Source organism: Rhododendron vialii, chromosome 9a, assembly GCF_030253575.1.
Source record: "Rhododendron vialii isolate Sample 1 chromosome 9a, ASM3025357v1".
Lineage (NCBI taxonomy): Eukaryota > Viridiplantae > Streptophyta > Magnoliopsida > Ericales > Ericaceae > Rhododendron > Rhododendron vialii.
This window is the reverse complement of record NC_080565.1, coordinates 2,741,612-2,756,972: the sequence shown is the minus strand read 5'-3', so window position 1 is coordinate 2,756,972 and position 15,361 is coordinate 2,741,612. Positions and strand designations below refer to the sequence as shown.

Genomic DNA, 15,361 nt, shown 5'->3' with positions numbered 1-15,361 from the left:
TTACTTTCAAAGAGGACCCACAGAGCATTGCACATAGCCTAAGTGACAGGGTGTGGTGGGGCCTTTGGCACCAAATGGTAGATCAATGCAACGTACGACTTAAAGGGCAAATTAAAGATGGAGTTTTTTTTCAAATCTATTTCGTTCGTCTTAATTTGTTTATCTAATTTTGATATAACTGTCTTTCAAAAAATTATCTATATCTCATAATCTATAATATTTTACATAATTTCAAAAATATCATATTTTAGATCTAATTGAAATCTATCAAATAAGATTCATATTGCATGTAAAAAATATTACTCCATAAATTGAAACATATAGACAATTTTGTAGGAGGCCTCAAATAGTGAAAATAGACAAACAAATCGAGGCGGAGGGAGTATTTTTAAAGGTCTTTGTGTATGCAAGTAAGTATTTTTACTGCTTTCATTTTATTTGTATGCTTGGAAACTTTCACTGAAAATTCAATACAAAAAAAGTTTAGAATTCAAAGTACATTCAAGTCTAAAAACGAAGGAAACACCAACAATAAGAACGAAGGAGTATTTATATACTGAGAAAATGACTTAGGCCCGTTCCGCTTTCTTATTCACTAAGGAATCGGTGACTTATTCACAGTTCCGCACAATCTCATATGTCCATCTCGATAATCAATAGTTGAGATATATTTTGAAATTTTAACCAATAAAAAATATTTTTGGCCAGTAAAAATTGATTTTGATGTAGGACAAAAATGGAGAGTTTTTGTATTTTATTTTCTTTGTTTTAGAATAAGATTTTGGTTAGGAATATTTCCGTTTAAGTTAGAATTATTAACTTTCCGTATTCGGTTTAATTTTGATTTTTACCTTTATTAGGATTCTTGGTCTATAAGAATTAGGATTTTATTTTAATTAATTAGGAAATATCTTTTATTTAATGCCGCTTGTTTTGGCATGATTTATTATTTCTTTTACAGTAGGATTTCTAGGGTTAGAGTCTTATAAAAAGGGCTGTAACCTATTCAATTATTAAACTTTTATAACTTTTATCAATAATATTCAGAGATTTTCTCTTTCTTTCTTGTGCGCAAGAATTGCTCGTTGCGACGAGTTGTTTATCTCGTTTGAACTAGTACGCTAACTAGTCTCTTCGTGAATTCCGCTGCGTCAAGTGGTATCAGAGCAAGGCTTTGCCTGGTTCGATGGCACCAAACAACGTTGAAGACACACCCATTGACGTTCGTCGTGGTGAAGTATTTAACAAGACTCGCACCAAGGGATTTGCCCATGGTCAATCTGTTAAACGCAAAGTTGATAGGAACCGCGTTGAGGGATTTGCCCGCAACCAACCTATTAATCAAAACGTCTCCAGAAGATATTCTTATTATCAACTTGATAGTGAGGATGAATCTGAAGACGAGTTATTTGAGGATTATTATGGATATCAGTCGAATAAGCGACACTCAAGGTTTGAAGGATTTTATCACATAGATGACGACTTTTCGACTTTTCAGGTACAACCAATAATTCCTAGTTTTAATGGGTATTGCCATCCTGAGAATTTAATTTATTGGTTTCGTAAAGTTGATAAGTTTCTTGAGTATATGGAAATTCCGGAAGAAAAGGAAGTTAGATACGTGACTTGTAAATTACAAGGCTATGCTTCTAGATGGTGGAAGCAATTGCAATATAATCGGGAGCGCCAGTATAAACAACCAATCAAGACATGGCTCAGGATGAGACGATTGATGAGTGATAGATTTCTTCAATCGCATCATGGTCAGATGTTATATGAAGAGTATCGAAGAAATCTTGAGTCCAAGCGATTGTCCCGAGATAATCTTGAGTTGTCTTATTCTTTTTCAAATAATAAAAATTATACCGTTGCGGCTACTGAAAACTCGAGGGACACATCACTGAGACTGTTAGGTTCGGGTCACTCAAAGCGTCAACAAACCGATAAAAATCTTTCAATCTCAGATTCATCACGTTCCAGCTATTATGATGGATATGAGATCGCAGAAGAGGAAGGAGATCGAGTTGAACTAGAGGAGGTGATATTTGTTGAGCCCAACATCGAAGAAACAGTGGAGGTCGATGTTGAATGCAGTCATTATGGGCACATTGAAGCTGACGGTAAAGAGAAATTTGACCTTGGTATTAGCGAAAAAGAGAAAACTATAATTGAAGTTGATAATAAAAAAAAAGGTATCGATGTTGGTGATCAAGTTGTTGATGACCAAAATAATTGTCCATTGGAGGTGATTGATACTAATATTAGTGTCAATGAGGAGATTTTGGTTAGCGACATTGACGAAAGTAAATTGGTGTCCGAAAAAGTAGATTCAAAAGATTCAGCCAACGATCATGTCGAAGAATACATTCATGGAAAGGATTCAAAACATGATTGCGGGCAAAGCAGAATTAATGATGCTAATTTTGTCGATTTTCTTGGTGTGCAACAATTTGATTGGGTTCCGAACATTCGTCTAATACATCTTGTTAACAAGTTGAAGTACGAAGAGAAAAGATCATTGCATAAATACTTTTCTTTAAATGATTTTTGGAAGACGAACAAGAGGTTGAAGTATTCCAAATATCTATTTCTTTGGAATGGAAGGTGGCAAGTTTCTAATGAGAACTCGAGGTCGAGTTCTTTTGAAGAAAAGGAGACTGATGTAGGACAAAAATGGAGAGTTTTTGTATTTTATTTTCTTTGTTTTAGAATAAGATTTTGGTTAGGAATATTTCCGTTTAAGTTAGAATTATTAACTTTCCGTATTCGGTTTAATTTTGATTTTTACCTTTATTAGGATTCTTGGTCTATAAGAATTAGGATTTTATTTTAATTAATTAGGAAATATCTTTTATTTAATGCCGCTTGTTTTGGCATGATTTATTATTTCTTTTACAGTAGGATTTCTAGGGTTAGAGTCTTATAAAAAGGGCTGTAACCTATTCAATTATTAAACTTTTATAACTTTTATCAATAATATTCAGAGATTTTCTCCTTCTTTCTTGTGCGCAAGAATTGCTCGTTGCGACGAGTTGTTTATCTCGTTTGGACTAGTACGCTAACTAGTCTCTTCGTGAATTCCGCTGCGTCAGATTTTCAATCCGAATCCTCTCAAACACTTTTGGATGCGCGATATTGAGCTTCATAAAACTTAGTTCACGAAGGCTCCGGAAAAAAGTTTTTCTCATAAATGGAAACTAGGAAATTGAAGTTGAAGGATTCAGGGTGAATGGACCTTAGCCACAATTGATTATTCCATTAATGGTATTAGAGTACGGTCAATCACGTTGTGCTCTAACACAATTCTTTCCAACATATTTTTGTAGGGTACTCGTGTCTGGACACCATTTTTTACCGAACATTTCTTCGGGCCGGGTTCTGTTGGGTCAACCCATAAAACTGTGTTGCGCAGAATTCTGTTGGGCACCAGGTGTGATTCCCCAAAACAATCCCACAATTTTTCTTTAGTCGCAATCCTGACATTAATGTTTTGAACGCGTCTGTGGGAAGACCAAGTCCTTGTACCTTACGTATTCCAAGATATTTCATGCACGCATTCTTAATTACAACAAAAACGTGAAGTTTTCACCATTTGACTTGTTGCAAATCATAATATTTTCGTAACCCAACGGTCCGTTTGTCGGACGTATAAGGTTACGAGTGGATAAGATGTTGATATGTTATAAGGGAGAATTATTTAAGGAGGAGAGATTACCTAATACTTAATTAGGCTAGGAAGTAATTGATATGGGTGGATATATAAGAGTGGATTAATGTAATAAATTACTTGGTTGCGCTCATGTAATCATTCTATCGAGAATACAGAATGATTCGAGGGATAATTTGGTCTTTTTCTCCACCGGAATAAGCTAATCCTAAGGTGGGTTGTTAGCTAACAACCTTAGACGGAGATAAGCTCTCTCCCTCCTCCCACAAATAAACACCTTTCTTCCTTCTCCGCCTCCCTCCCTTGTCCTTATCCCCCCTTATCTTCCCATCTAACAAGACTATACCATTTTCTCCTCCTCCCACCTATTTAAATGAGCATCTCCAATTCAAAAAGGCATGTGGAAGTCAAAGTTTGCCAGGTTATAACACCTAATATGCCCAAATCGGCAACATTACGCCGACGCAAATTTAGAATGGTACTTTTCTTCATAAAATTCCAAGTTTTCTTGCATGCAGAATACAGTAAAGACAACCCATTTCTTCAAAGAAACTGTTTAGGATCTCCCATTTATAGGTAGGACAGACATACAAGGTTTTGTCTTGGAGTACTATAAAATCTCTCTTCTTCTTAATTCCCTTTCTTCAAACCCCTTTAGAAAGAACATCTCCATGGCCATCATGTCTCCAACCTCCCCTCCACCTCCGCCCATTCCGACGGTTGGAAAGTCAAATTCGCTGTCGCTTAGCGTTGAGGTTCGACCCATGACCAGGTTGAGGAGGAGGCCGGAGAGGCTCATCGTGCCCGAGTGCGGCCTTTCGTGTTTGGATATCGCTGAGATGAAGAAGCAGAAGAAGACAGAAAGGAACATGAATCCTGAGTTTGAGGTAGAAGGGAGAGATTTTTATTTGGCAAGCAGAAAGGGAAGAAGGGAGATCATGGAAGATGGGTATGGAGTTATGCTTGACATTCTTGGAGACCCTAAACAGGTTAGGGTTTCTTCTTACCCCTTCTTTTCAATTTTGTAAATTTGTTTAGTTTTATTGTCCATTGAATGTGGTAACAATCTCGGAGTGGAACAAGAACCTCTTATGGTTATGGCTAACGCTTCCTTCTCCATGAGGGAGTTTCTGATTAGGGATTGCCTAAATATTAGGCAGAGCCTAGACTAGGTTTTATTTTAGGTATGATGTGTTTAGACCAAACTCTGAATTTGCACTTTTGATGCAGACTATCTTTCTGTTTTAGTTGAATGAATTTTCGAAGTACCGAAAAAACAAAAAAGAATATGGTAACAATTTGACCATCTGCATATATGTAACCCATCAATTTAATCATGCACATGCATTTTCTCACATATTGCATTGAATTTGTTCATAGAATTGGAAAAAAGAAGTCATTAAAACAATGACTGATGATCGAGTTAATATTTCCCCCCCCCCCCCCCCTTTTTTTTTTTGACAGCTTATATTCAATTTTTTGATGAAAAGATGAACAAAATATTCTCATCAAATGAGGTGATGTGTCAGAATAAAATAATAAAATCCTAGATTAATACGATACTCAATTTCGACATGGAAGCAGAACTTTTTGAAAAATTTGAATGAAATCCTGGATTAACATGATATGGAATTTGACGATTGGAGCCGGACACTTTTGTGGATTTATGACCAACCACCATAGGTCTCGGCTATATAAATAAAGGTTTTTGAAAAACTAGGTAACTTTTGGGGACTTTGTATTTTTCTCATACAAACGTGCCTAGCTAGAAGCTAATTAAGAACACAATCTTGTATTGATCTCAACCTATCAAAAGTCTTATCTAAAACCCATGCTTGGGAAGTTCTAAGCTAAACTTGTACGGTAGGACTCTCTTGAATTGAATTAAGAACTTTTAAGCAAAATTTTCTAACATTTGTAAAACAAAAATGCTACTTGCACAACTCTTGTGTTGGTTGTGTGCGTAATTCTGACCATCCAGATGTATTTGGACGGTCAAGATTTTATAAAAACTCTTTCAAGGAAAAGCATACCATTTGCATAAAACTTTGTACCAGCAGGAAATTAATCATGCAAAACATACAAAGATGATGTTGTAAATTTATATGCAAATTCCACGAATATAAGCTATGAATTCAATATTGTTGGTGTTATAAATTTAAAGAGGTATGTACCATACAAACCTAAGAGCCGTGTGTGTTGTAGCATTTTCTTTAGAGATTCATATTTCCGGTTAAATGTTAATCTGTTGATGGTAAAATTTCAAGGCGTTTTTCGTTGTGATTGACGGACATGGAGGACGAGCTGCAGCAGATTATATTGCTGAAAATTTAGGAAAGAACATTATGAAGGGCCTTGAAACTGTGGGAAAGGAAGAAGATCAGCTCCAGGCAGCAATACGTGATGCCTACTTGACCACAGATAAAGAATTCCTTAGTCAGGTAATTAACTAAACTATCAGGTTGAATTTTACAAAGCACAATTAATACTCCTATTACACACTGCAAATGATTTTCCAAATTCATTTTCTAACTCTCTTTTTTTCTCCACACATATGCAGAACGTAGATAGTGGAGCTTGTTGCGCAAGTGTGCTCTTTATGCACGGCCATCTGCTCGTAGCGAATGTGGGTGATTGTAGAGTAGTTTTGAGTCAGAAAGGGGTAGCGAATGTTCTGACAAGGGATCATCGCCCCGATAGAGAAGATGAACGTTCCCGAATAGAAAGATCAGTAAGAAATTCTATACCATGTTCCATTCATAGTTTCTTGTCCAATTTCCCGATCGGTATATTGTATGTTTTTGCCGGTGAGCGCTTTCGCATAGTGAGGGACCAAGAAATTCAATCTAGAGGATGCACTCATTAGGATGCACTTATTATGTTTGAGTTTTTATAATATCATCCGTTTAAAAAAAAAAAAAAAAACTTGCAAGTATTTTCCACAACCAGAGCAATGTTGGTTTGGCCATGTTTCAAAAATTTAAAGATGATTTGTTCTTTAAATGAAAAGCTCCATACTAATTAGACCATCAAGATATTAAGTGAACAAGTTTAATTTAAAGAATATACCAAAAGAGAAATGAGGTGTTTTTAAATATAAATCTGTGAGAAAAGTGATTCCGGGGTCGCTTTTACTCTTGAAGTTTGTAGGATTGGTTAGTATAATCGATAATTTGCAAATGTAATTTTTTAACTGAGGAAAATCAATGAAAGACATTAGAAATCTTTTGGGGTCTAAACGTAAGAGTCGGAACTTTAGGGGCATGTGACCCCCTGGTTCCATTTTAAATTCATTCATGCTTATGCGTATCTCAAGTAATTCAAAGCACTTGAAATAATGACAAGGAAGACCTCCAACGGCCCAAGGGGCTTTTACCGGCCATGGGAGTTTAACCTTGAATTCGACTGCTTTATCCCTCATTTAATGTCATTCTCCTACTCAGCCAATCCCTTGGGGTTGCGTTCATAATTTTGGCTAGATGTAATCATGTAAGATGTATACAAATGTAAAATACACATCAATATATGTTCTTTGAATACAAATCAATTCGACGGCCCAAAACTGTTTTTGTTAGTGTCAACGGAGAAAAAGCTTGTACCATGTGCAGGATATAATCTTTGATGCACTAAAATTTTGGTATTAATAAAAACAATTTTGGTATTATCATTTTCCTTTGAAAACGCAATGATACGGGATCCTCGCTAACTTTAGGCGGTGTGAAATTGTAGGGTGGTTATGTGGATTGCCGAAATGGAGTCTGGAGAGTTAACGGATCACTTGCGGTATCTAGAGCCGTTGGGGACTTGCATTCGAAAGAATGGATCATTTCCGAGCCAGAAATTTGCAAGTTTCCTTTAACTGCAGACTTGGACTTCTTGATAATGGCTTCTGATGGCCTATGGGATAAGGTAGGTTTGCAATTGGTGTTTCAAAGTTCAGATCAAAAGCTTTCCAGAAATTAATTTGTAGTACTAGAATTGTGGGTATACAATTAGTCTATCAAACTACGGCCACAAAAATTTCAAGAAGTTTGGTTTGGTTCTCGGGTGGCTATTTGCCGTCTTTTTTGGTTTGGTTCTCGGGTGGTTATTTGCCGGATTGCCAAAGATCTATTTAACCTTTGTATACCTTTTCAAAGATTAATGAAATCTTTTTTTGCCGATAAAAAAAAATTTGGATGCTTCCTATTGCAATTGGTGATTCATGTTTTTTGGGAAAAAAATCAAAGAAAAGCTCAACATAACCCGTTATTTTCGTACCAAAATAATTTACTGCCTTTTTAATTCTCTTTTCTAATGTTTTTATCATCTTTAGTCCATGTTTTTATACTTTATGATACCTCTCATGGATGCCTGTAATTAATGCCTAACCTGAACTTTAACCCGTTACTAACAAAATTCACTAAAAAATAAGAATGGTACTCCCAGTATTTAACGACAATTATTTAAGTCAAAACTCTGTATTAGTTGATAGTTTGTTCTGAAACAGGTGAATGGACAAGAGGCAGTTGATGTGGTACTAAGGGAGAAGGATCCACTTGAATCATGCAAAAAACTTGTGGATATTTCTTGTAAGAGAGGCAATATCGACGATATAACCGTAATGGTGATCACTGTTCAACAATTTTTGGGTAGCATCAAGAAATCACATAAGATTGATCCATCATCACCTCCATACATGAAATCGACTTCCTAAGCCGTGGTTGGGTCGATGTCCCATAAAGCCGATCTTCTGTTTTTTTAAAAATCTTTATTAACATTAGATAACGAGTTTTTGGTGAAAAATTTAATTCATTTTTCTTACTTCCTCTGATCTACACTAACTATAAAAGTTTATTCTCTTTTACTAAGTACAGATGAAAGATTCCAAAGAAAAAACCAAAAAAATTGGCTTTTAAGGACATCCCCAAACATAGCCTTACTAGTTTTTTTTTTTTTTTTTTTAAATCCTATGAACCAAGAAGAAAAAGTTATATATTTTTTTTTTGGTAAAGAAAAACTTATAATTTCTTTTTTTTTTTGGTAAAGAAAAACTTATAATTTCTTTTTTTTTTTTTGGTAAAGAAAAACTTATATTAATTTGAAAAACAAGAAAAAAATATATCAATAGTCTAGTAGTCGAAGTGGAGACCGTCAAGATGATTAGATCTGCAACCCTCATTGCTTTCTGCAATTTAGAATTGTCGTCAAAGCTTGTCAGATTGTAGCCGGATTTTCGCCCGAAGACTCGTTGAAGGATGGCTCCATCAAAGCAACCACAGCGGTATATAGGAAAATAGCATTAGATCGAGTAGATTGAAGGCCAAGAAAGCCAATGATCATAGAATGGCCACACATCTCCAGCTTCAAAACACGAAGACGGTCTAATTCATGCATTGACATTGAACACATATATAGGGAATCTATTTAATTTCTTCATTTGATTCATTCTCTTCTTAATAAAGTGAAAGTAGCCAATAAGTTGTAAGCTGTTTCCATTATTGAATTTCATTCGTTTTTTTAATTTTCTGTCAATAGTTGTAACGACCCTAATTTTCTCCTTAATTTATTTTATTGTCATTCAAATAATGTTAATTAGTTTAATATAACAGTTAGTAAATAGTTTTTTTGTTAGTTTGATTTTTATTTTATTTTAATTACATATGTATGTACGTGTATCATGTATACATGTCCAAGTACAGAAAACATGGGGGACATGTCCTCCTCGCCTCCCTTTTCTGCTGACACTCTCTCCCTCCGATTATCTCTCTTCCACTTCCCCACTTCTCCCTCTATGCCCTCAAACCACTACAACACCCCACCTCCCCACTATCTCATTCCCTCTCATTATACATGCCCTTATAATCTGAAAATTAAACCCACATTCACTCCACTCCTATTTTTGATACTCAGTCCAGAGAAGAAAAAAAAAAAAGAAACAGAGAGATGAGAGTTTGGTTTTTTTCATCTGTAAAATTTTACTGAGAGAAAAACGGGTTCCTACATCAAATTCGGGTTTCAATCAACCATTACATCACCAAGCATCCACAGCCCACCTTCCATTCGTTCCATGGCAGTCCCGGAGTTCTCCGATTCCGTTGTCTTCTCCAATCGCTAAAAATCGACCGAACCCATTAATCGCTTTTTCGGCCGGATTCGAGGTAGAATAATCGCTCATCTACTTCCTTCTAAGTATATAAATGTGCTATTATATTAGTTGTAATGATAGGAATTGAAAAGACACAACCCGTGCATTGTAAGTTGAGAAAATCGAAATTTTCGTTTTCGGTTCAGATCTGCATTTTCGTGAAACTATTCATATGGAAAATCTGATCCGTTCATCTTGTTCCTCTTGTCGAGACGATTCCGGAAAGGTATAATAAGGCCATTTTCGATGTCGGGATTGATCACACGACCCGGTCAAAGTTCCGGGTTAAACCATATATATATATGTTATATATATGTATACCTGTGCGTACAGTACTCCACTCCAGGTTGAAGATGAGTGATGTCATCATGAACTCATCCATCAGAATTTGCAGTTTAACCCCTGTGTTTTGGTTTGTACTAAAATTAGATCCTAAACTATGTGAAATTATTTATTTTACCTCATGTGCTAAAATTTTAAGCTTTTAGAATGCACCTATGACTATTCCTTTGGAATCTGTAATTTTTGTTAACCTCTAAAGTATTTAGTAACTAAAAGTATTAGGCTTAGAAAAGAATAAATTTTTTTTTGGTATTATTAATGTATTGTTAACAAAGGCCCTTTATAATAATACTTATTGTGTAATTCATTGACTTCAGTAAATACATTGTAGATGTAGATCATGTTTAATTTACTAGAAAGTAAATGTTTGTCAATAAGAAAAATAGTAACATGATGTATAAGTTTGAAAAAAAAAATTTATTAACTTACTTATTTGCTAAAATTTCCTTGTTATAAACATAAAAATCTAAGAGCATCGGCCTGACCATAAAATACTATGTGTTTTTTTTTTCTACTCACAAATTTTTTAATTGTTATTTATACTGCCTTTCTGAGATATATCATGCTACCACTACAAGAAAAAGTATGTTTAGTGACGAAAAAATGGCGACAAAATTTAATTTCTTCGCTAAATGAGTATATTTGGCGACAAAAAAATAAATTCGTCACTGTTTTAATAACTTCCGTGACGAAATTATTTTGTCACCAATTATAACTATTTAGTGACGAAAAAGGTATTTTTGTCACCAAAGGCTCCTATTTGGCGACGAAATAAAATTTTCGTCACCAAAAGAGTAAAAAAGGAGACGAAATTATTTTTTGTCACCAAAGATAACTATTCGGTGACGGAAAAAATATTTTGTCGCCAAATGAACCAATTTGGTGACGAAAAATATTTTCGTCTTCTTTTTACGTTTTTAGTGACGAAAAATTTATCCTTTGGTGATGAAATTTATGAATTACGCTTTGTCACCAAGTATATTTCGGGCATAACTCTTTGCTCAGAACTCCGATTGAGATAATCTAAATTGGGTTTGAACAATAACATAAAGAGTTACGACTTTCATGTTTATTAAAATTGCTAATTTTAATGTTTAATAGTTTAAAATACATTTTAATGTTCAATATATGTGTTATATATTAGATATTTCAAACATATGCTGAAAAGTTTGTGTGGTGTAGTTGGTTAAAGCATGCGTGCAAAACGTAGGAGATTTGGGTTTGAAATCCCGCAGGAGCAAAAAAGTGAGATTTTTTTCACATATAAGAATGTCTTTCGTGACGAAAAATTTCGTCACCAATGGGTCACCTTTGACGAGCCAAGGGGAATAATTTGTGACGAAATTTTTTGTCATCAAAAAAGCACAATAGGCGACGAAGAAAATTTCGACACCAAGTCATTTTTCGTCACCAAAAGGCACTATAAGTGACGAAAAATAGATTTCGTCATCAGGTAGGAATCCTCGACAAATTTTTTTTCGTCACCTATATTATTTGTGACGAAAAACATACAATTTGCGACGATTTTCATTTGTCACCCAATGCAATTTTTCTTGTAATGTACAATGTTACTGTTTGAGAAGTTGTTGGAATTACCTCATTTTACGTGTTAGAATGGACTTAGGATCACGGGATGGTTACGAGTAGAGATTCGTATAGACGATGCTAAGTAAATGAAAATTAATAAAGTGTTGAGGTGTGAGGTTGTGGATTGTGATTTGAGCTATGACTATGGCAAGGGTAACTAATGGGGCCCTTTGTTGAAATAGGTAACCAATGAGGCCCAGTGTTGAGAGATGTTGTGACGCTAATGTATAATGCGTAATGGAAAAATTCGCTTCTTTTGTTCAAGAGGAAATAGGTCTCATAAAACGGTTATAGTTAGTGGTAGGTGTTACCCAAATTATGCAACCTAGAGGGGGGTGAATAGGATTGCTAGTAATAATTACCAATAAAAATTTATCTCTAACAATATATGCAAACAATAAGTATGCAATCAAAATAGAGAGATAGAGAGATAGAACCCGTTTATAGTGGTTCGGTCCGGATTTGTCCACGGTCCGGCCCTACTCCACTTCTCCTCAAGCAATTACTTGAAGGTTAGACTAATCTTTAAAAGATTACAACTTGTAAGTCTTGCGGGTGCTTACAAGAACCGAATGCCTCTAGCTTTCCCGAGGAGCTAGCACAACCGCAAGAATTTTCTCCGAAAACTTCTCAAAAACAATAACACCCAAATTCCAACCCGAATTTGGTCTTCTAAGCTTTCAAGTGTTTGACTCAAACACTCACTTAGGAAATACAAGTATGTGAAGAAGGTATGAAAATTATCGCTCACGACTTGTACAAATTTTCTCTCAAGAATAATATGAAAGTGGAAGAACAATGAGAATTTTTGGCTTTGATCTTTTGAGAATTTGCTCTTGCAATAATATGGAATGTTGTAGCTTGTGTATGTACTCATTAATGAGTTCTTGATGCCTTATATAGCCATCCATATGCTTCCTAGCCGTTGAAAACTAGCCGTTGGAAACTAGCCGTTGGAAACTAGCCGTTTGAAACTAGCCGTTGGAAACTAGTCGTTGGAAACTAGCCGTTTGAAACTAGCCGTTGGAAACTAGCCGTTGGAACTAGCCGTTGGAAACTAGCCGTTTGATAGAGTGGTCATCCGGGTGGTCGTCCGGTTGTCACAGCTTTCTGTTCAGACAGCCGGCTTGTCAGCCGGTTCGTCAACCTGTGGCTCACAATTTCATCTAAATAAACCGTTAAAGCATGTATTGAGCTCAATAAAGTCTTTGTAAATATAAATCATGAATCCAAGAGACTTTATGCTATATTTCAAGGTCACGAAAATATTTAATTCGGGAATCGACTTTTCGATAATTTTGTATTTGCCGAATAAAAATATCATTGAATTAATCATCAAAATAATTAATAGAGATGCATATAAATTTTCACAAATTATAATGCATACATTTTTCAACAATCTCCCCCTTTTTGATGATGACACAAAATGATAGTTTTTATTCAAGTAGGAGTTATGCCAATCTCCCCCTTAATACATGCACCAAAGCAGTTATCTACGATCAACGAGTAATAGCAATAATCATCAGATCATAGCAAGCAATTTTTTAAATTTGCCCAAAATGGCAAGATAGATCAATTAAAACTTGGCTTTTTCTCCCCCTGTGACATCATAAAAAAAACTAAAAAGAGAAAAACAATAGGGCCATGGTTCCAGCACCATGCCGCTCTTGCCCTGTAGCACTCTATCTTCGTTCATTGAGAGCTTGGCGTCCTTGATTTTCGTATTCTCGAATAATGGCTGCTACAACGGCAGCTATAATGCCAATCCAATACCCCAGAGTATCCACATTTACATTCCATCCGAACCATGGTGGTATTCTCATGGTAAGTAACGCACACAGCAGAATGAAGATAAAGAGTTGCATCCAAATGGTTTGGATAAACAACCTGAACTCTGCTCGTTCGGCATCTCTTTCGTAAAACTCAAACGGTAACCCTTGCGGTATGTTTGCCATTGCTTGATGAGAGATTTAGGCCGAGAGAGAAGGAAAGATAGATAGATGAAGAGATAGAGAGAGTGTTGTTGAATTTATAGAGTATGAGAGAAGTGTTTGGAATGCTGCGCCGAATTGTTTGAAATGCTGCGCCGAATTGTTTGAAATGCTGCGCCGAAAGAGAGATAGATGAAGAGATAGAGATAGGATAGGGGATGCGGTAGAGATGCGGCGCCGAAAGAGATAGAGATAGGGGTGGCGCCGAATAGAGATAGGATAGGGGTGGCGCCGAAAAGAACAAGAATAGGGGAAGAAAATTGTGTTCGGGTGTTTATTGTTGTGTCCCCTTAATACATGCTCCCCCTAAAAGAGAGCTTTTTAAAGAATGCGAGGGGTATTACCGAGAATGATTATCCCTGCAAGCTTAGAGACAAGAAATTCATATCGGCGAAGTATATAAGAGACAATTTAAGCACTAAGCCATGAAGTTCATACAAACTAAGTGTAACAGACTTAATAAATCAGAGTTAGCAACGCAAAAGCTTGAATAAGTCTCAACCTCACGGTTGTCCGGTTGGACATCCGCTTGGACATCCGACTGACTGTCACGACCCTGACCCGCCCCTTGAGGTCTTAATCATGACAAATGCCAGTGATTTCTAGCAGAGGGCTCCCAAAAGACAGATTTCCAAAACCCACGAAATTATCAGCATATAACAGATTTGTTCAAGACTCAAAATAAATGATCAAACTTGATTCTTGTACATCTAACCAACACTTAAACATGTAAAGAAGGTAGGAGATCCCTACCTCGAGGGTTAGAAGCAAGCCCGAACATGGAGGAAACCTCAAAGTGCTCCGATCATGATTCTTCTTCGATCAATAGGAAGATCTCGTCGCGTAGAACAACTTTAGTACTTGGGATTTTTCCGAAATCTCATTCTAAGGCGATGAAATCGAAGAGAGAAGTTTGGAGGAGAGGTGAGAAAGAGAGAGAGTCGGTCGAGGGAGTAGAGAGAGAGAAACGTGTGTGTGTCTGCCCGGAAAAGAAAAGAAATATATGTGGGGGAGAATTATCCCCTACACACACCTTCACTTATACACCCATGCATATTACACTTGCATCCCGAACTTCTAAATTCTAGCACATTCGACATCCGAACTCATTCTCCATTTTATATCACAACTCATGCCTTAATAAAACATAAAGAATTATGGAAATAAAATACGGGTCTCTACACTGACAAATGCAGGTTAAGTCCAGAAAACGTTTAAGAGGAGTAGCATTAAAGACCATAAAACTGTTTTTCTGCATACCAAACACAGGAAAATGAATCATATGATAAAATGTTTGGAGGGTGATTTCTATATCAAGATCATTTGTACTCTCCATCAAGTATGATATTTACGAATTCAATCAACTCAACATTGAATCCAAAAAAAAAAACTTTTGACATCAAGAACACAACTTTTTCATAAATGATTAGACATGCCGAGTTCTCGTCGAATGAAACAAAATTGTTCTTCACCAAGGGGTTTTGTGAAAATGTCCGCCAATTGCTTGTCGGTACTAATAAAGTTAAGTTCAATATCCCCTTTTTGAACATGATCTCTTATAAAATGATGTCTAATCTCAATATGTTTTGTTCGAGAATGTTGAATCGGATTCTTGGTTAAGCTAATTGCACTAGTATTATCACATTT

At 35.8% G+C, this 15,361-nt stretch overlaps 1 protein-coding gene across 1 annotated transcript; it reads left to right on the top strand.

Annotated features, from left to right (window-relative positions):
- Nucleotides 1-3,979: 3,979 nt before the first annotated feature.
- Nucleotides 3,980-9,178, top strand: LOC131301955 (probable protein phosphatase 2C 2). The gene is made up of 5 exons (XM_058328482.1): nucleotides 3,980-4,656; nucleotides 5,935-6,108; nucleotides 6,228-6,398; nucleotides 7,397-7,576; nucleotides 8,157-9,178. The coding sequence occupies exons 1-5, from the start codon at nucleotides 4,339-4,341 to the stop codon at nucleotides 8,361-8,363; spliced, it is 1,050 nt and encodes a 349-aa protein (XP_058184465.1). The 5' UTR covers nucleotides 3,980-4,338; the 3' UTR covers nucleotides 8,364-9,178.
- Nucleotides 9,179-15,361: the final 6,183 nt, after the last annotated feature.

Bases quoted from the DNA above. Each gene is read 5' to 3' on its own strand.
- LOC131301955 (XM_058328482.1), top strand. From the start codon at position 4,339: ATGGCCATCATGTCTCCAACCTCCCCTCCACCTCCGCCCATTCCGACG. The intron at 6,109-6,227 runs GTAATTAACTAA...ACACATATGCAG, and splicing joins ATAAAGAATTCCTTAGTCAG to AACGTAGATAGTGGAGCTTG. The intron at 6,399-7,396 runs GTAAGAAATTCT...GTGAAATTGTAG, and splicing joins GTTCCCGAATAGAAAGATCA to GGTGGTTATGTGGATTGCCG.